The following is a 19,939-nucleotide window of genomic DNA, read 5'->3' on the forward strand; positions in this document are numbered from 1 at the left end:
TTGGCACTGCCAGGGAGGAGGAAGGGTTAAGTTAAAGGGGCAGCTCCGCCAGTCCAGATGAATTTGTCAGCCTCCCTGTCTGCTGTTCCTCTTTACACCCTGTTTCCCCAGCACGCCTTGAACCTCAGCCCATAGGGGTTTAAGACCAAAACTTCCAGAGAAAGTCACTCATAAGGAGGAAAAATAACTTGTCAAGCCCTTGAAAACGGCTTCCTTCTCTGCACCACTTCCATCCGGAGCTTGCTAGAGACTCACTCCCCAGCACTCTGTTCTGAGCCTGTGATTTTTTTAAACCCTTTCGGGTCATGAACCCATCTGAGGATCTGTGGACAGCAACACACCCTCTTCAGAGAAACGCACACACAAGTCTTCAAACACACGCACGGCCTGGGGAGGGACGGTTCCCAGCCCTCCATAAGCCGGCTCACAGGTCCACAGGCACAAGGCTGCAACTCCTAGGCTACGGGGATCAGAGAGGGGAGGGGGAGCTAGGCCTCAGTTGACCTGGCACTGCCTTCTCGGTTGGTCTGGACGACACCTCTTCTTTAACGAAAAGAGATTAGGGTCTCTTAACGCAGGCCCCTCAAAGCAGCACCACACCCCGTCTGAACTGACAAATCATTCAGCTCTTCTGTTTGTTTCAACTTAAAATATCAGAAGAAGAAGGGGAAAAGAAAAGAACAAAGGAAACGTTTTGACTAGGAGAGAAAAAATTGCTCTATAAAAGATACTTTCAGGGCTTCCCTGGTGGCGCAGTGGTTGAGAGCCCGCCTGCCGATGCAGGGGACGCGGGTTCGTGCCCCGGTCCGGGAAGATCCCACATGCCGCGGAGCGGCTGGGCCCGTGAGCCATGGCCGCTGAGCCTGCGTGTCCAGGGCCTGTGCTCTGCAGCGGGAGGGGCCACAACCGTGAGAGGCCCACATACCGCAAAAAAAAAAAGAAAAAAAAAGATACTTTGGAAATGACTCAAAAACACAATCAAAGATAACTTCCTGGGCTTCCCTGGTGGCGCCGTGGTTGAGAGCCCGCCTGCCAATGCAGGGGACACGGGTTTGTGCCCCGGTCTAGGAAGATCCCACATGCCGCGGAGCGGCTGGGCCCGTGAGGCATGGCCGCTGGGCCTGCGCGTCCAGAGCCTGTGCTCCGCAACGGGAGAGGCCACAACAGTGAGAGGCCCGCATAGTGCAAAAAAAAAAAAAAAAAAAAAAAAAGATAACTTCCTGTTACTGTGCATGTTAACCCGTCACTTCCCCACAGGCTAACTCCACATCATAATACAATATTTACCCGACCTGAACCAGGGGTGGGCCCACCGGGTGGCCTGGGGAGCCATCTGCAATAGATTTTTTAGTGGCCATTTACACTTGCCGCTGTAATGGAATAATGGGAGTGTCTAGCCGTAGGTCGATTCGGTTAGAGCGAATATCATGGCCCTTTAATTTGGGAAACTCTGCAAATCTGAGCTTCCAGATCATCTCTGGACCCCACTGTCAGACTCTGTATGTGGTTTGTCTGTGTACAGCAAATCTTAAGAAATGTTTGGAGAATGACTTCACGAGATGCATGCACAAGTTAAGTGAATGGCTTGTAAGCCAGCCCCCTTAAATACATACATACACACACACACACACACACACACACACACACACACACACACACACACACGTAGGTTCACATGGCAGTAGCCTTGGCTCATATGGCTTCTTCCTCCCCTTGTGCACCTAACTGCCACTATTCCTTCAGCACTCATCTCTGCTATCATCTCCTCCTGGAAGCCTTCCCTGATCTCCCCTGGCTGGGATAAGAGCTCTGGATCCTCATAGTATCTTTGTATTAGAATTAACATTTGTCTTCCTTTGATATCTGCTAGGGACTGAATTGTGCCCCCCCTCCAAATTCATATCTGGAAGTCCTAAACCCCAACATGACTATATTTGGACACAGGGCCTATAAGGAGGTTAAATTAAACCTAGTAAGGTTAAATAAAGTCAGAAGGGTGGGGCCCTAATCTAATAGGACTGGTGTCCTTATAAGAAGAGACACCAGAGTGCTCCCTTTCTTTCCCCCTCTCTGTCCATGCACACAAACCAAGGAAGGGCCATGTGAGGACACAGCTAGAAGGCGGCCATCTGCAAGTCAGGAAGAGAGCCCTGACCGGAAACCAACCCTGCTGGCACTTTGACCTTGGACTTCCAGCCTCCAGAACCATGAGAATATAAATTTCTGTTGTTTAAGCCACCCAGTCTGTGGTATTTTGTTATGGCAGCTCAAGCAGACTGACAGCAGTACCAATGCACAGACACACGAGCTCCTTGAGGGCTGAGACTGTATCATCGTCCTGTTTCTAGTCTTACTACCTAATGTGGTCCTTGCACACAGTAAGTGATTAACAAATTCCTGTTGAGTAAATATAAGAGTGGATGGAGGTAAGAGGCTGTAAAGACCTCCTCCCTTTCTCACCCTTAGAATCTCAGAGCTATGTTTAAACCCCCTCAGGTCAGAGTAGGTAAAAAACTCAGACCCTCCAGGTGCTGTCACTCACTGAGGGAGAGGCAAGGTGGCTGCCTTCTAGGTGTGTCCTCACATGGCCCTTCCTTGGTTTGTGTGCATGGACACAGAGAGGGGAAGGAGAGCGAGCACTCTGGTGTCTCTTATAAGGACACCAGTCCTATTGGATTAGGACCCCATCCTTCTGACTTCATTTAACCTTAATAGGTTTAATTTAACCTCCTTACAGGCCCTATGTCCAAATATAATCATGTTGGGGTTTAAGGGTTCATGATATGAATTTGGGGGCATAATTCAGCTCAAGGCAAAGCCAGACGTCAACCCTCTCAGTGTCCTTCCTGCCAGTTACTTGCAGCTGTTTGGGCCACCTGCCCAGATGTCAAATGCAAGAGGGAAGAGACAGTTTAGAAATAATAAAATGCTCAATTCAACAACATCTTTTATTCATATGGGAGCAGGTCCTGGCTGCAGAGTCCTTTAACCCGTTGACCAAGCCACCAGTAAGGGACCACTAGCTATGTCGGCGGTGCTTTGTGAGATCACCAAGGAGAAATCCTGTTGCCTGCCCTGAAAGAACCTGTAATCTAGTTGTCAGGTCTGAGTTAGGAAATATTCTCTGGGTCCTTGGTACCTTCATTAGTCAGTAGACTCGTGTTTACTGAGTATCTAGAACCCACAGAACATGGTCAGGTAAAAACAGATTAATCAGCTATGGACCCTAGCTTTCAGGAGCTTTTATAAGTAAAAACAAAACAAATAATAATGATGAGGATAATGAGAAGAGTAGCAGTCAACACTTAATGAAATCTCATTATAAGCCAGGCACTGGTCTCCATGCGTTCCATATATTAACCTATCTGTTCCTCACAACAGTTCTATGACATGGGTTTTATTATCCCCATTTCACAGATGAGGAGACTGAGGCAGAGACAGATTAAGTAGTTTGCCTCACATATAAAGCAACCAAGGAGTAGAGCTGGGATTCAATCCCAGGGATCTGTCTCCAGACCCCTTGTCCTTAGTGACTAAAAGTGCCACATAGGTGACAGAGACCTTCTTTTCCCGCCTCCTTAGAATGACGGGGCTGGACAGTGTGCAGTGTTTTCAGAGGGTGAAGACAGAATAAGAGGAGGCACAGCCATGTAAAGCAGGTACACACCCAGGTGGAAGCAGGTGGGGGCCCTGGGGTGGCTTGCTCAGCCAGGTCCCCACTCAGTGCCCACTCTGTCCAGGCAAACCCTGTAGGGGAAGCCAAGGGGCTCTGCGCAAACCCCCTGGACCAACCATCTCCATGGTCCTCCCCAGCTCAACAGTCTACGATTCCAGTGCTGTGAGACTTCTGACAACAGAGAAGATTTGCAGAGCTAAGGAAGCCAGAGATCACCCAAGAGTCTCAGAAGGTGTGGAAGGGAGATGTAAGCTGTCTCCTCGGACACGGGAAGGCTCGGTGAAGGTAGAAAGAGGATGGGGTAATGTTCCAGGCCCGGGTAAAGGCCAGCCGGAGGGCGATGAACCCTAACCCTAACCCTCACTTAGGGCAGAGCAAATGAACAGGTTCAGCAGATCCAATTTGAATTTTGTCCCACCCTTGTTTCTCCAGGTCCATGGGCCATCTTTAGCGCATGATCTTTCTTCTGGAACTTTTAACGAATATGTGGTCATCTGGCTCTTCAACTTGGTGAGAGCAACTTTACATGTGTACCTTCATCCAGGAACGATACTGAAGAAATAGAGTTTGCATGTAAATGGAAGGTCCAGGAGAAACGGGCCTGCTGCAGCCTCTTGCATTTCCGTGGAAGTTAGCTGATGCTCCATCACTGAGAACATGACCCAGTTTAGCAACAACATCGACACAGCAGGGACTAGGGAAAAGGCCAAGTATTAGAAGACCAAGGCCCATGGGAGGTGAGATGCCACAAGTGGAGGTGGAGACCAGTCCCCGGCTTTGCTTTTGATTAGAGCCTCTGGTAGCCACACGGCTGGAGGAAACCGAGAGAGAACAACGTTAACAGTAGCAGCAACAACAGACTCTCAGGAATCCGCCCTTGAGTATGGCTGCGGTCCTCTGCCCAGGGCGCAAAGGCGATCCTCACAGAGACAGGGCAGGTTCACTCCCAGTTTTAGATCCTCTGTGTTTGGGGAGCCCCCAAAGAACTGGGTCTTCCTTCATCTGGAGGTGACAAAGGGCAAAAGCTCTGGGCTCATTACCATGTAAATGAAAACTACAAGGCAGATTTTCCGCAAAGCCGCTCTCAGGCGATAAATGCCCTGCTACCTCATTCAACCATGCAGGACCCTCTCCTATTAATTCAAAGCCCGCTGATCGGGCTGTCCTTTAAAGGGCTGCTTCCCCAAATGAGACCCGGCATTCCAGGGTTGAGGACAGCTGGGGACCCGAGAGGCGGTTGGAGCAAGGCGCCCCTGGCGGCTAACAGGCTTTTTCCCCGAAGGGCTCTGAGGATGGATCGCAAACGGGATTTCCAGGCATTCCCTCTGAGGACTAGGAGTCCCAAGATCTCCAGCCCACAGACACCCAAAAGCAGCATCCCATCCGCAAACTATAAAGAGAGTCTGGAGGATTAGAGCCAGTATGCAGCTAGAGTTCGACGGAGATCAAGCACTTAGTGAGTCTCTGGATCCAGACGCGGCTCCCAATTCATGCTACTGTCCTACCTGAGCCCGGAGCTGCTGGCCCAGCTGCTGTGCCGGGATGCTTCCGGCTGAGAAATACCACGCAGGAGGAGGCGGAGGCGGAGAGGGACACGCAGAGCCCCCGCCTCGCTCCTGGACCTCTGAAGCACCTTTAATCCATCCCCTGCCTGCCTCACATGTTGAACTGCTTTTTCCTGGGGCATCTGTGAGCACACAAAAGGGGCTGACTGGGCTTGGGCCAACAGCTATTGAGAAGTTCCTCTCCGCGGTACAAGGACCTTCTCAATCTCCAGACGCTACCATTCACTGAAGGCGCCGGCGGCAGGGCTGGAGCACAGATTGGCACATTCCCCTTTGCAGCAAAAGAGCTCCTCCAGCTGCCTTGACATCGTGTTTGCATAAAATGAGCTTTCAGGGGGTCAGGACCCACACGTGGGGAGGTGTTTCCGTGCTGTGCAAAGCGTCTTCCTTTTGGATTTAGGAAAGCAAAAAGCAAAAATGGCCCTAGGCGCAGTGGAGAAGTCTCCTTCCAGACCAGCAATCCTAACTCTGTCTTGTATTTATAAAACCCCTTGTCTTCTGACCCTGCCTCTTCCATACCTGCACATCCGGCCCCCTGCGGAGTGTAAAGGACCGAGCCTTGTTGCCCCTGATTTACAGATGAAGAAACCAAAGCATGGAGAGGTTAAGTGACTTGCTTCAGAGGTGACAGAGCTGGTCACAGGGGGTGGGGGTGACAGAGGGTTCTCTCTCTGACAATCCGCACCTTTGAAGACTCACTGACAGCCTGAGAAGACTGAATCTTTGAAGGACCGGAGCACAGGGCTGCCAAAGGATTTGTGTAAGAAGGACGTGCAGCTGAAGCACGGAGCTCATAAAACGTCCCAGCCCCCCAGGAGCTCGGCGGAAGGGGCAACTGCGGGGAGGAGGTCCCCCGGGCACCCTCACCGCACTCACGCACACCATCCCCTCTGCTCAGAATCCCCAGGAGGGGGAACACACAAACACCACCTAGTGACCATGTCCAGCGCTAGTTCTCGGGTTAGCTCCGTCCTCCCCGTGAAGGTGGGAAAAGACTGTGACGCTTCTGCAGTCAGGCGTCAAACATCTCTGTGCACATCCTCCATCCTCCCAAACAGAGCCTTCCTCCCTCCCTCCTGCCCTGCGTTCCCTTCTGTCCAGTGGGTGTAGGCACCCAGAATTCAAAGTACTTAAACATCATCCTGATAATAACGTGAGATTAAACCTCCTGCCCCCAAACAGAACGGGCCATCAACAGTCAGAATCAAGTTCTATGGTCGTTGTCACTGTTCTGTTATTATTACTACCAACACTGCTTAGCAGCACAACTCTTCACCCCCCTTACTGGCTTCTCCTCTTGACATTTGAATGTGGGTGCTTCCCGGGCTTCCCCCTCAAACCCTCTTCTACACTCTCCTCCCGGAAAAGTCATGCCCCTCCTGCAGCTCCTGCCACTTTTCTTTTGGCCACACCACGCAGCATGTGGGATCTTAGTTCTCCGACCAGGGATCCAACCCGTGGCCCTGCAATGGAAGCGGGGAGTCCTAACCACGGGACCGCCAGGGGATTCTGATGCATAAATCTGCGTCTCCGGCTCTAACCTCTCTCCTGAGCACCTAAGCGAGTTTTCAACTGCCTGATGGACGGATGGTGCCCAAATGGGTGTCCTGCAGGCAATGCAAATCTCCTAGTCCAAACTGAACTCATTAGCTTCCCTCCAAATGACCGCTGCTGGGGCTCTGCGAACGGCCCTTCCTCCGGCCCCACATCCAGCCAGCTGTCCGGCCCCAGTTCCCCCTCCTTCTTCACCTACGTTACATGCATTCATTTCTCTGTAGTTAAAGCCCTAATCATGTCCCTCCTGGGCCAGTTCAAGATTCTTCTAACCGGCCCCCGCTGGAATACAAGTTCCCCGAGGTCAGAGCTGTTTTGCTCCCCACTGGATCCACCACCAAGTCACAGGAAACCCTTCATGAGCAAAGGTCTCTCTATCTCTCCTCCACCTTCACATTGCTAAAAAATTCTTCCCTGAAGCAAAGATCCAATCACGTCAAGTCCCCAAAGACATATTCTGTAGGTCACCAATTGACCCCAGTGTTCAAATTCCTACACGTCGTAATGAGCTGGGCATGCAGCTCCAACCTGCCTGTCCAGCCCCCTCCCTTGTGTCTTCTCAATCCATCTGCCCTTTACTAAGGCTGCCCTGGGCTAGTCCTTGTCTTTGGTACATATTCTTTTCAATCTTAGTATCTGTATCCTCTCTCCTGGAGGGGAAAAAAAAAAAAAAAAAAAGCATCTCTCAACCAACACCTTCTCTGCCTGGAAAATTATTTTATTGTTCAAGACTTAGCTCAAGTGTCCTCTTCTTTGGTAAGCCTCCCCCCGCCCCTCCTTCTTCCCCAGAGTCTCCAAGATACATCTCCACTGTGGGACCTGCTATAGGAATTATGACAGTGAGTTCTATACCGGGGCCAAGGCCCGGTGACCTCCTAGCGATTTCAGTACCACACACCTGTCTCAGCCTGTGCCATCGGGTGTTATTATGTATTTGTTACGCTATATTCCTTCAAAACAAACGAAGCTCTTGGTAGGCTAATCCCAGCATGGTGAATGTAGCAAACATTCGTTATTCATCATCAGTTTGTTAGTGATGACGCTGACAGCTCAGATAGTTATGATACTTCCCCCTAGTCATGCATTCGATGCTCACAACAATCATGGGAGCCAGATGGTCCAAGTAGGTCACAAATAATGAAACTGAGGCAGCAAACAGGTTACCGTCACTTAGCCAGACGGTGACAATAGCAAGGAAAACGGACTCCATGTACTTTCTACTGGACCCTATACCTCTCCAGCTCTTTGCCTCAAGAAATGAAGACATGACCACCAAGTCATTATTACCAGCAAAAAAGCACCTCCCATCCATAAAACAATGGTGGAAACAGTCTGGTGTGATGAAAAAACCTGGTCCACCATTTACAATCCAAGAGAAAAAATCTGGGCATAGAAAAATCTAAACATAGAGTGGCCCCAATGAGCCATCGAGTACATGCTGTCATACTACCACTTAAAGCTGCAGATGCGACTCCCAGAAGAAACTGAAAATGCATCCTTGGGTTAGATTCTGACACGGAGACTCAGAGTTAGTTAACAGAGGCAGTGTAATAGAACAATTGAGAGCCTCTCCCAGGATTAAGCCTCTAAACCTATCAAGTTTCTACAAAACAAGCAGATCCTGTTATTTCTGCCTGGAGAGAATCGGAATCTTCTGACTTTAAGTGTTAAAGGATTCTTCTACCTACTGAGGCTCTGACTTTGGAAACCAGCTAGATGAGCCGCAATGTTGTACAACAACCAGATTTTAAAGAATCCACTGTAAGAATGGATTTTCTTTCTTTCTTAGAAGAACCTCTCTCTTGCTGGTTCACCCAATTCAATCACATATCCCTTTTATAAATGCAATCAAACCAAAGAAATAAGGGCTTTTTGTATTTTGTTACTTGGAGAAAAAAGGCATCTCGAACACGAGTGACCCTCCCTGCTCGGCTCTGCTCCCTCACTGGTAATTCCAGGCCATAAAAGTCACCAATTGCAAACAGAAACGTGAGATAACCAGGTCGAACTGTCATTTCCAGAAAACCTTACTCATCCTCTCCCTTGAAAAGGTCAGTTTATTGGGATAGTGATGAAATGATTATTAACCAAACCTACTGGGCTCTGCAAGTCCTCTCACCCCACCATAGTGCTCCCAAGTTTACTGGCATTGCCAGACAATGTCAAGAATTATTTTGTTTTACTTCTCTGATGTTCCCAGTTCACCCTGTTTCAGATGAATGAAGCAATTACAATACTCTCAATGAAGAAGCTATATTCCAATGCACTTTCAATTCCAGTTTGTGAGCAAGTTACTTATTTCTATTTGTTTTTCTTCCTGGGTGGATAATTTCTTCTGTCTTAGAACAGTAGAGCAATCTTTTTCTTAAAGAAGAAATACTGGGCCAAATGCTTCCTTAAAACTTAGTGTCTTCAGCTCATACCATCAAACACAAACATCTTCCTGGACAGTAGAGTAAACAGCACTCAGATCTCATCAAATATCAAACCTTATTCTTAATTCAAAGCTGTTGAAGGAACTTTTCGTGGTGCCCATGATCCTCAGCCATAATTTTTCTTTTTATCTTTTGATATGTACTAATTAGATTATCATCTACATCGTATAAATGAAAAGACAGGTTTAAAGGCTGGCCCCGAAGAGATAGGTCTCGACCAATAGGCCTGGCCGCTTATCCGTCTTTGTCTATTTGTGGGACCTTAGGAGATCAACCTCCCAGAGAATGTCTCTTCAAATTAAAAAGAAAAAAAAAAAAGAGAGAGAGAGAGAAAAAAATCAAAATCTCTTCATTTCACTGGGTTGTTAAGAAAATTAAAGGTGGTGATACATGTAAAAACACCTTGCAAACCATAACATTCTAAGCACATACTAGCTAAAGTTATTATTAGTGCTTGACAACATGGCATGGAAAAGGACCCCTCCAAGGAAGGCTACCCCATTGGGAACGATAAATAGGAGGGGATGGTGATGGCCTGACAGTCACTAAGGCCATCTCATTGGGGACAATAAACAGGAGGGGATGGTGATGGCCTGACAGTCACTAAGGCTATCTCATTGGGGACAATAAACAGGAGGGGACGGTGATGGTCTGACAGTCACTAACGGAAGGCCCCAGAGACCAGCCATTTGTTTTCACACCCTTTCCTCCTCAGGGCAGGTGAGACTCAGAGCATATCTCATTCATTCTGACCCCCTTCCTCAGACAGTCACAAAGAGACTGGAATTGAAATAAAACACATCCTGATAAGTTCATGAGTTTCTAGCCCCTTCCCTCTCTCCATTCGGAGCTCAAGATTTAGGCACTGTGGCTCTCACTTTTTCTCGAGTTGAGAGATTCTGTTGCTGTTGTTGATTTGCTTATATATTTTCCGCTTTTGAGTCACAACACAAAAGAGCGCCCCTGAAATGCAAATCAAAACCACAATGAAAAACCACCTTACACCTGTCAGAATGGCTATCGTCAAAAAGATAACAAATATTAATATATTAATAGTATAGCACAGAGAACTCTTCTCTATACTCTGTAATGACCCACATGGGAAAAGAATCTAATAAAGAGTGGCTATGTGTATATGTATAACTGATTCACTTTGCTGTACAGCAGAAACTAATACAACATTTTTATTCAACTATAATCCAATAAACAATTTTTTAAAAAAGGACAACAAATAATAAGCATTGGTGAAGATGTAGAGAAAAGGGAACCCTTGCACACTGTTGGTGGGAATGTAAACTGGTGTAGCCACCATGGGAAACAGCACAGAGGTTCCTCAAAAAATTAAAAATAGAATTACCATATGATCCAGCTATTCCATTCCTGGGCATATATCCAAAGAAAATGAAAACACTAATTTGAAAAGATATATGCGGCCCCATGTTCATAGCAGCATTATTTACAACAGCCAAGATATGGAAGCAACCTTAATGTCCATCAACAGATGAATGGATAAAGAAGATGTGGTATACATATACAATGGACTATTGCTCAGCCATAAAAAAGAATGAAATTTTGCCATTTGGAACAACATGGATAAGCCTAGAGGATATTGTGCTTAGTGAAGTAAGTCAGACGGAGAGAGACAAACACTGCATGTTTTCACTTACATGTGGAATTTTAAAAATAAAACAAATGAGTATAACAAAACAGAAACAGATACAGAGAACAAACAAGTGGTTACCAGTGAGGGGAGGGGCACAATAGGGGAAGGGGATTAAGAGGTACAAACTACTATGTATAAAATAAATAAGACGGACTTCCCTTGTCCAGTGGTAAAGAATCCCCCTTACACGGCAGGAGACACAGGTTTGATCCCTGGTCAGGGAACTAAGATCCCACACGCCTCGGGGCAACTAGACCCTTGCACCAAAACTACTGAGCTCACGTGTCTCCACTAGAGAGCCTGCGTGCTGCAAACTACAGAACCCACGTGCCCTGGAGCCTGTGTGCCGCAACTAGAGAGAAGCCCGCGCGCCGCAAGGAAAGATCCCGCATGCCTCAACAAAGATCCCGCGTGCTGCAACTAAGACCTGATGTAGCCAAAAATAAATAATAAAATAAATAAATAATTTAAAAATAAAAGAAATAAGATACAAGGATGTAATGTACAGCACAGGGAATATAGCCAATATTTTATAATAAATTTAAATGAAGTATAATCTTAAAAACTATCAAATCACTATGTTATACACCTGAAACTAATGTAACATTGTATATCAACTATACTTTAATTGAAAAAAGAGTTCTCTTACTCCAAGGTGGGGCAGGCCACAGTTCCAAAATATTTGATACCTGTGGCTTAAAGAGCAATACTTGGGTTGAAACACAAAAAGCAAAAAAATGCATTTAGAGATTAGCATTTCCATGCCTACGGAGAAAGTTTACAATTAAAAGGATAATATGGGTCACCATGCCTTACTATCGGGGTGACCCTGAGCAATAATAGTTGCTACTTCGTAGAGCTGTCATGAGGATTAAATGAGTTAATATATGTAAATGAGGAGAACAGCATTGGCACAGAGTAAGCACTGTCTAAAGGTTTGCCATTAGTATTATTACAACAATTGACAAATTTTTATCCATCACTCAGGTGTTGGCCAATTTAAAACTTGTCCCCCCAAAAAATAAAATAAAATAAATAAAACTTGTCCCATCTTTTTCCAATCTTCCATGGTTAGCAACAGTTGACAGTTTGTTCTTGTGAGAATGGACCAATAAATCAACAAAATGTTGTATCTGATCCATGAGAATCTACATCTGAGGCATCTGTCCTAAGTGCTGCGGTTGGTTTTGGCGAAATGCAACTGTGCTTCTAAACAAATCAGAAAACCTATTTTTCTGCCCCTTTCTTTCCCTCAATTCAGAGACAATGATCCCAGTGACCTCTTTGGACATATTGTTACTAAGTGTGGTTATTTCAATTATCAAACACCAAATGAGCTTGCAAAATAAGACAAGGATAAAAGAAGTCTGGAAAAATCACCTTCCTCTTCAGTATCAATGAATAACACTAAATTTTCAATTGAATTAAAAATGTACGTGAAGAAAACAGTTTGATGCAACCTTCTGCATTCAAACTTTCCGAGAAGAAACCAGCCCTTACTTGTCACTTTCCTAAGGATCAAGGACTACATTCAATTCCCTTATCTTCGTATCCCCAGGGCATGCAAAAGACACTCACAAAAGATGGATGAATAGATGGAGAAAACAGAGCTGGCTTTTACCCACAGTGTTCAGAACCCATCAAATTCCTATAATCACAGAATTAAAGAATGTTAGTGATATGGAAGGAATTGCGCTCAGGAGAGTTACACAACTTGCCCAAAGCCACGTGGCTATTTAACAGCAGAGACTGAACTTGATCTATCACCCCTGTAAAGAACACTGGGCTCTCAAGCTGTACCAGAGCTTCCCAGCTAAGGGCAAGTCTCCGTGGCCTTTTGGAAGCTTTTGAAATATGCCTCTGACACCAGGAAGAGCGCCACATGGGTGCTTTTCTTCCCGTATCTAATCAATATTTACTGGAGAGCAATCTTCACCTACACTCTTTGTTACTCTCAGGAATTAAAGAACCACTGACTCTCTCCAACTTGCCACTTCAGGCCTCTGAGATGAGAGATTCGCTATTTGTGGTATGAAATCCTTCTCCTGTCTCCCAGAGCTTTCCGATTTCACCTCGGGGATAAATCAAAAGCGTTTCCATGCTGCTTATATTAGAGTGGCCTTTTGTTGAAGAAACGTGCTTTATAATTTGAGGCGCTGGGACTTTTGTTTACAGACTGAATTAAGTACAGGTTGAAACTGTGGCTTTTAGACATAACATTGCAGGAGAAGCTTACGCTCTACCACGTAAGAAATCTTTCTCAAACTCCAAGAGACGGGCACCTCCAACTCAGTGAGCTGGGCAGACAGCATTTGTTCCTGCCTGCTGGCACACAGCTCAATGCTACGGCCACATGGCCCAAACAAGACCTCCAGGAGCTTAAGCCAGCGGTACTAGTGCCACAATTCTGATGTGCAGACAGGGCAGCCCAACAGGGAGTGCCCTGGGTCAGAGACTTGGAAGCAGAGAAAGGAAACAGAGCATAGCTCAGATGATATTACGTTCCTGCTCTAAACCCTTCAGTGGTTCCCACTGCCTGCCGTGCGACACTCGGAATCCTCACGGGGGCTTATGATTGGGTCCCAAACTATTTATTCCTCCTCCTTACCTACTGGTTCCCTGCAGGTCTACCATGTTCTAGATGATCCGGACTGTTCTGTCTCCCTGAACAGTTCAATGACGTCACCACCTCCACACCTCTGCACAAGGTGTCTCTCCCCTGAGATGCTCCAACCACTGCCTCCCTCAGATCTCATCCTAAGTGCCACCTCTTCTCTAGAACCTTTCCTGAGTTCTCCCCCAACCTCCCAGGCCTCCTCCAAGTGGAAATGGCCTCAATCACCATGACACGCTCGTAGTACTTTTGTAACCGCCCATGGTAATTATTTTCTAAACGCTGTGTCAGCAATTTGGGAATGTCTTTTCTTGCTGTCAGTCAGCATTAGCTGAGCATCTTCTGTGTGTCAGATGCTGTGCTGGGTGCCTGGGACATGAAAATAAATAAAGTCAAGGTTCTTGCCTTCAATGGGCTTATGATCTAGTGGATGAGATGACACTAGGACAAAGGGTTATACCTAGTGCAGGGGGGAAATGAAATATGAAAGAGATGATGGCATTTTAAGTTGGGTCTTAAAGAGAAATGTGTTCACTGGGCAAAAAATAGAGAGGAAGGAAGGGTTCTTCTAGGGGAAAAGAACATTATATACAGCAGTGCTTGTCACAGGTTTTACTGAATGAATAAAACAAAGGCCGGGAAGGTTACAGATTGGTTAGCCCCCTGCTCACTACTGTCTACATTTACTGAGTGTGTTCATGACTCCCATCCCTCACAGCAACCCCGAAAGTTAGGCAGCATCATCCTCATTTTATGGATGAGAAAACTGAGGCTTCCAATGCCCAAACCCCCAAAGCTATCAAGTAGCAGAGCGTGGCCAGTGTTCCTGATACTACAAGGTTGTACTAATGAGTTCGCCTTCAAGGACCTAAACATGAAGCAAACTCTTAGCTCCCTTCCTCTAAGCCTGGGTGGACCACTCCGGGCAGACCTCAAATACCCAAAAACCATCTCAGGGAACACATACTGCGAGGGAAGAAGAGAGAAGCAGCCGAAGCTGTGCTGCGTCCAGATTCTGGGAACAGCGAGGCCCTGTGTCTCCCTATAAACCTGATGTTACTCCTCTCACAGTATATGGTTTTAGTGGCCCCAAATGTGGGTCCTCTTTCCTAATATATAAACGGCAACCTGGAAAGAGCCGTCCAAAAGTCACCTCAGGCCAACTCAGGCTCATTAAAACTCCCTTAGGGCTCTGAGAATTGAACTGAACCTCTGGCTTTCTAGGAGAAAGCGCTTTGTTTTTGACAGAGTTCTCTTCCCTCCTTTTCTTCATCTGATCACTTGCTCAATTTTTCCCTTTCTAGTTCAGGCTTTTTCTGTAACTCCTGTATTGGGCATATGCTCTTCTTTTTTTCCCTCCTAGCTGAGACTATTATATCTTGCTATTGTCATGTTCCTTTTCCATCGAAAGCAATCAAAAATGAAAATCCACATTTCAGAACAGTGTCTATTAAATAGGCACCTTTTCATGGTTGGAAAAAAAAAAAAAAAGACAGCACTCTCTGAGGGCTGACTTTCAGTTCTGTGTGTCACCTGAAGATTAGACGCTTGGGTGTGACTTTTGCCCCTTCACAGGCCATTTGTATTTGGGTATTTGAGAGAGACAGCAGAAAGTCTCGAGTCAGAACCAATTTACTTTAAGGAATTCTTCGTCGAAAGCATTGCTAATCAAAGTGCGGGCCTGAGACCAGCAGCGACTGCATCACTTGTGAGCTTGTTGGGAACGGAGACTCTCAGGCTCACCCCAGACCAGCTGAACCAGAATCTGCCGTTTTGCAAGATCCCAAGTGATTCATAAGTACATTAAAATTTTAGAAGCACTGGTCTAGAATTAAAATGAATTTGCTTTAATGAAACCACCCTGTAGCCTCCACGTGGACTTCTTTCCTAAGAAAGAAATCTCTGTACAGTAAACTCCATAGAACATCCTCCACCACGCTTTTCCACCCAAACTGTTTATTCATGAAAGAATTTTGAAATGATAAATCATCTTCCAGAAATCACACTCAGCCTGAGGGAGTTCCAGATGACACAAAGCTGATGGCCAGCCTTTCTGCAGCATGTGGGAACTAAGAAGGGAGAAGTAGGGCTTCCCTGGCGGCGCAGTGGTTGAGAGTCCACCTGCAAATGCAGGAGACACGGGTTCGTGCCCCAGTCCGGGAAGATCCCACATGCTGCAGAGCGGCTGGGCCCGTGAGCCATGGCTGCTGAGCCTGCGTGTCCGGAGCCTGTGCTCTGCAACAGGAGAGGCCACAACAGTGCGAGGCCTGCATACCGCAAAAAAAAAAAAAAAAAAAAAGAAGGGAGAGGTAACAGGCAACCCTCGTCCTGCCTTCTTTAAGGCCCTGGATCTTTCTGTTGATATCTTTGCCTCTCGGAAGAGCGGAGTAAAAGACGTGTTGTACAACCGCACGGGTGACTAATGTGAGACTGAGGGGGCTGTGCTGTGTACTGAGCTCTGAGATCCTTGAGTGGGGGGACGCTCTGTAAACACAAATGGCAGAACCAAGGGCCAGCCAAGTCCAGGCTGTGCTCACACCTCACACTTCCAATAACAACAGTCAAGACACACACAGATGAACCCTGACTAACCTGTCACCTACACTGGAGAAAGGAACAGAGAGGATGGAGAATCACGTGCACCTGGTTTAAGGAAATGACAGCTAGAACTGGAGGAAAGAAAAGGGAAGAGGGGAGGTGATGACCAGGCCCTGCTCGAGGCTGTCCTGCCCACCTGGTCTCAGTCACCCTCCAAGTGGAGCTAAAGCTCACGGGCGGACAGAGGCTGTGACCAGAGCCCTGGCAGGCCACACAGGTGCTGGCCTGCCATCCCACTTGACCTTGGTCTCTATGAAGAGGACACCTGCCTCAGAGACATTTTTATAAAAAAAGGGAGCACCAAAGAAGTTACCCCTTGTTGAAAAACCAAAACCGGGTCCCCCATCCAAAGTGAGTGTTTTCTCACTAATTCTGATAAACATGCACATCACAGGAAGCTCCTTTAGACTCCTGGCATCTTTCAGACCTCTAAGTGCAACGCCTGGGTTATTGATTCCTCTGTGTTAAAGCCCAACTTGGTAGTGCCCTCCCCCACTTCTACTAATTTTTCACTCATTATTTCCATCTTCACCTTTGAATTCTCTAAAACAGCAATATTTTAAAACACTAAAATGGTTTACTTGTATCAATCAATACCTGCTTTTCCACCAATTATAATTTCTTTGTAGATTAACAGTTTTTCAGCTCCAGAAACATGATTCTGTCCTTTTAATATGCCCACATCAGCAAGCTCTCACAGGAAATCTGGAACGGACAGCAAAGAGCAGTGGTGGCAGAAAGACCCTTAGGCTCTGAAATTCAGACAGGAATGCCATCCGTCTTCCTCTACCACAACCAAAAGACAGCCCTCCCCCCCAGAACCGAATACGTCAGAGATCAGCCGCCTCTGAGGACGGAGGCTCTGAATTTGATTTCAGCTAACTTCCACTTCATAGAAAAGCACTCGACTTTATTCCCCCTGTAACTCAGACCTGGATAAGCCAAGCAGTTCTCCAGAAACACATCTGAAGGAACAACTGTGCATCCCCTCCCCACCGTCAACATGCACGGGCATGCCTGAACACACCACCTCCCAAGGCAAAGAGAAAGTTAACTTTCAAATAAAGCTGTCCTGCAGCCAGTCTGGTCACATTTCCAGACCCTTTACATTCACAAAGGTGGTTCTTGCAACTCTGGCCTAAATCCAGAAGCTGAAAACTGACCTCTCCCTGCTGAGGGCACAGACCAGGGTCAAAGGTCCACAAACACACGTTCGCCACAAATACACCACTTTCTTTCTTCTCTCTCTCTCTCTCTCTCTCTCTCTCTCTCTCTCTCTCTCTCTCTCTCTCTCTCTCTCTCTCTCTCTCTCTCTCTCGGCCAAAGTGAGAATAATGGGCCAGGCTTATTGTCTTTCCTTCAGAGAAGCCAGGATGGGCGGCTGGTGGGAAGCTCCAGACAGAATGTGGGTGTGTGAATCTATGCAGGCTCCACAGAGGAATTTTCTGGGAACTCCAGGGGTTTTGAAGAAGGGTGGTCTCAGGCTGGGACACAGGGGCTCCTCGGATTCTCGGGTACCCCAGAAGTGTGGGGTGTAGGGGGGGCGTAGTGGCAAGGCTATCCTGCCAGCCAGGCTCCCCTTCCCTGCCGTCCCAGGCCCTCCCCACCACGGCGGGGTCACTCACCGCCCGTGAGCTGTGCAGGGCCGAAGCACAGCGCCAGCTGAAACCACAGGATCACGGCCAAGAGTCTCTGGGGGGACTGAGGCTGCTGCTGCTCTAGAAATCCATCTCCATTGCTCGGGTTCATTCCATGATACATCTTTCATCCACAGAGGGCATCCGGCTTGCAAGAGTCTGCAACCAAGAGCGAACACGACGATACCCCAGGCTGCCAGGGCGCCGGGGGCCACGCTCCCCCTCCTCCGCCCTGGGACCGGGACCCTCGGCTTCCCCTGCTCCTTTCCCATTCCTCACCCGCGCGGCCCCCGCCCCCTTTCCCACTGCGAGCTCCCCCCTCTTCTCCCCAGCGCGGGGTACACTGAGTAACTGCCGCCGCGGGATGCTGCGCGTGCGGGAGGGATGGAGGAGGGGTGGGAGGGCAGGGGTTAGCGCACATTGGCTCCGTGCCGGTCCCTCGGATTCAGCGGCTGTGACCACGACAGTAAAGTCTAAAGCCTTCCAGCCTCTCGGGGCTGAAAAAACACTTTTCCCCAGGCCTACACATTTCACTCCTAGCAATCTCACGAGGTGGCACCGGATCCCCCCAGCTACTTCTCTGGTTTTCCCCAGGATCGGGATGGGTCCTACTGCCCAGTCCCCAGTGAGATTTCTCTGCGCTGTCAAAAAATTCCTCCCTCGGGGAGCAGAACCAGGCACCAACTCCCCCTCCTCGGCCTGCGAGCGCCTCCCCGGGATGGAAAGCCCCTTCCGGGGCTCTCGGTCTTACCTGTGGGTCTCATGCATGCAGATTCCTTCCCTCCTCCGCCTCCTCCCCCCGCCAGTCTAACCCGCATCTGTGCGCGACCTCTGCTGCCGCCGCTGCGCGAGCGAGCGAGACGGAAGCCGCGGCGGCGGCGGCGGCGGCGGCGGCGGCGGCGGCGGCGGCGGCGGCGGCGGCGGCGGCGGCGGCGGCGGCGGCGCCCGGCTCCAGCTCCCCCCGCCCGCGCTCTCCCTCCCCAGGCTCCGGGAGCGGACGGGTGCGGGAGTTGCGCGGGGGAGGACGGTAGTCCGGCCGCGCGCCCCCGAGGAGTCACCCGCGCGCCCGCTACCTGAGCTCCCGAGCGCGCGGCGGCGGCGCGGAGAGAGGGAGGGGGCGGGGGCGGGGCGGAGGCGCGCAACCCGGACACGCACGCGGCGGGCACGCGCCTCCGCAGACCCAGCCGGCGCCGCGGCTGGGGAAGGGGCCCCGCCAGCGCGGGGAGGGGGAAGGGACCCGCCGCCGCCGCAACCAATCGGAAGCCCGCGCGCCTGCACCTGTCGGCACAGGCCTAGGGCCGGGTCGCCCCTTTCCTGGCGCAGAACGGCGGTCTCCGCCTGGGCTGCGCGCGAGCCCGGGTGGCCGCCGCGGCCTCCACGCGTCCTCCGGTGCCCCCAGAGCGCGGCACGGCGCGGGAGAGGGCTCCGCTTTAGGCTGCTGCCGCGGTGGTGGCTCCAACCCGTGGGACAAAAGTGCACAGCCCGGCCGGTCCCCACCCCAAGACCCTCACCACCGACGGGGTTCACGTGGGCGGGGCGGGGGACGGCCAATTGCCAAAGTCTCTTCCTTTCCTGCGTTTAGCTCTCCGCACCTCACCAGGTCCCACCAAGGCTCTGCGTGTCCGCTCAGAGCCCGAATGACACTCTTCCCCCTCCCCCGCTCCCTTGATATTTGCCCTTTTGCGAGCGGCAGGCTTGTGCAGGAGGACTCTGAGCCTGTCTGGGAGATGCGCTGGCCCCTCCGAACCTCCGCCCGGCGCGCGCTCTCCTTGCGGGGAGAGGGCGGGTCCTCGGTGCCGCTGCAGAAGGTGGAGTACGGAGGAGGGGGCGGCGGGGGGGGGGTGCTTCTGGGGCTGTGGATCGGAACCCAAGGGGTTCGAAGGTGTTTGGTTTGCCTCGGAAACATCCAAGTTTATCTGGAGAGAGTTCGCCTTGTCGGTGTTGTCTCTCTGCGGCTTTTGGTGCCCGAGCCCAGCCAGCAGAAGGGTGCAACTCACTCCCCACTGGTTCTGGCCGCCCGCTGGCCCTGCGCAAAACTGGTCTTCCTCGGCCTGCCTGGCTCCGAGGGCCTCCGTCCCAGCCACGGTAGTTAAGGGGTGTGAGCTGATGAGCTGGTGCAGGTAGGCAGCACTTTAGAACCAGCGGCACCCCATTATTCTGTAGCAATTTGTGGATATGAAAACCATGTTTCGGATAC

General features: G+C 49.4%; 1 protein-coding gene across 1 annotated transcript in view; it reads right to left on the reverse strand.

Annotated features, from left to right (window-relative positions):
* Positions 1–18,542, reverse strand: part of SUSD4 (sushi domain containing 4) — a 122,776-nt gene extending 104,234 nt beyond the window's left edge. Inside the window, exons 1-2 of the mRNA XM_082860773.1 lie at positions 18,494–18,542; positions 17,731–17,901 (exon numbers count right to left, since the gene is read on the reverse strand). Of these exons, the coding sequence (XP_082716899.1) occupies positions 17,731–17,866 (136 nt within the window). The 5' untranslated portion in view covers positions 17,867–17,901; positions 18,494–18,542. The remainder of the gene's footprint in view (positions 1–17,730; positions 17,902–18,493) is intronic.
* Between the last annotated feature and the right edge of the window lie 1,397 nt (positions 18,543–19,939).

The sequence above is a fragment of the Leucopleurus acutus genome (assembly GCF_964270905.1).
Source record: "Leucopleurus acutus genome assembly, chromosome: 2".
In the NCBI taxonomy this organism is placed as follows: domain Eukaryota; kingdom Metazoa; phylum Chordata; class Mammalia; order Artiodactyla; family Delphinidae; genus Leucopleurus; species Leucopleurus acutus.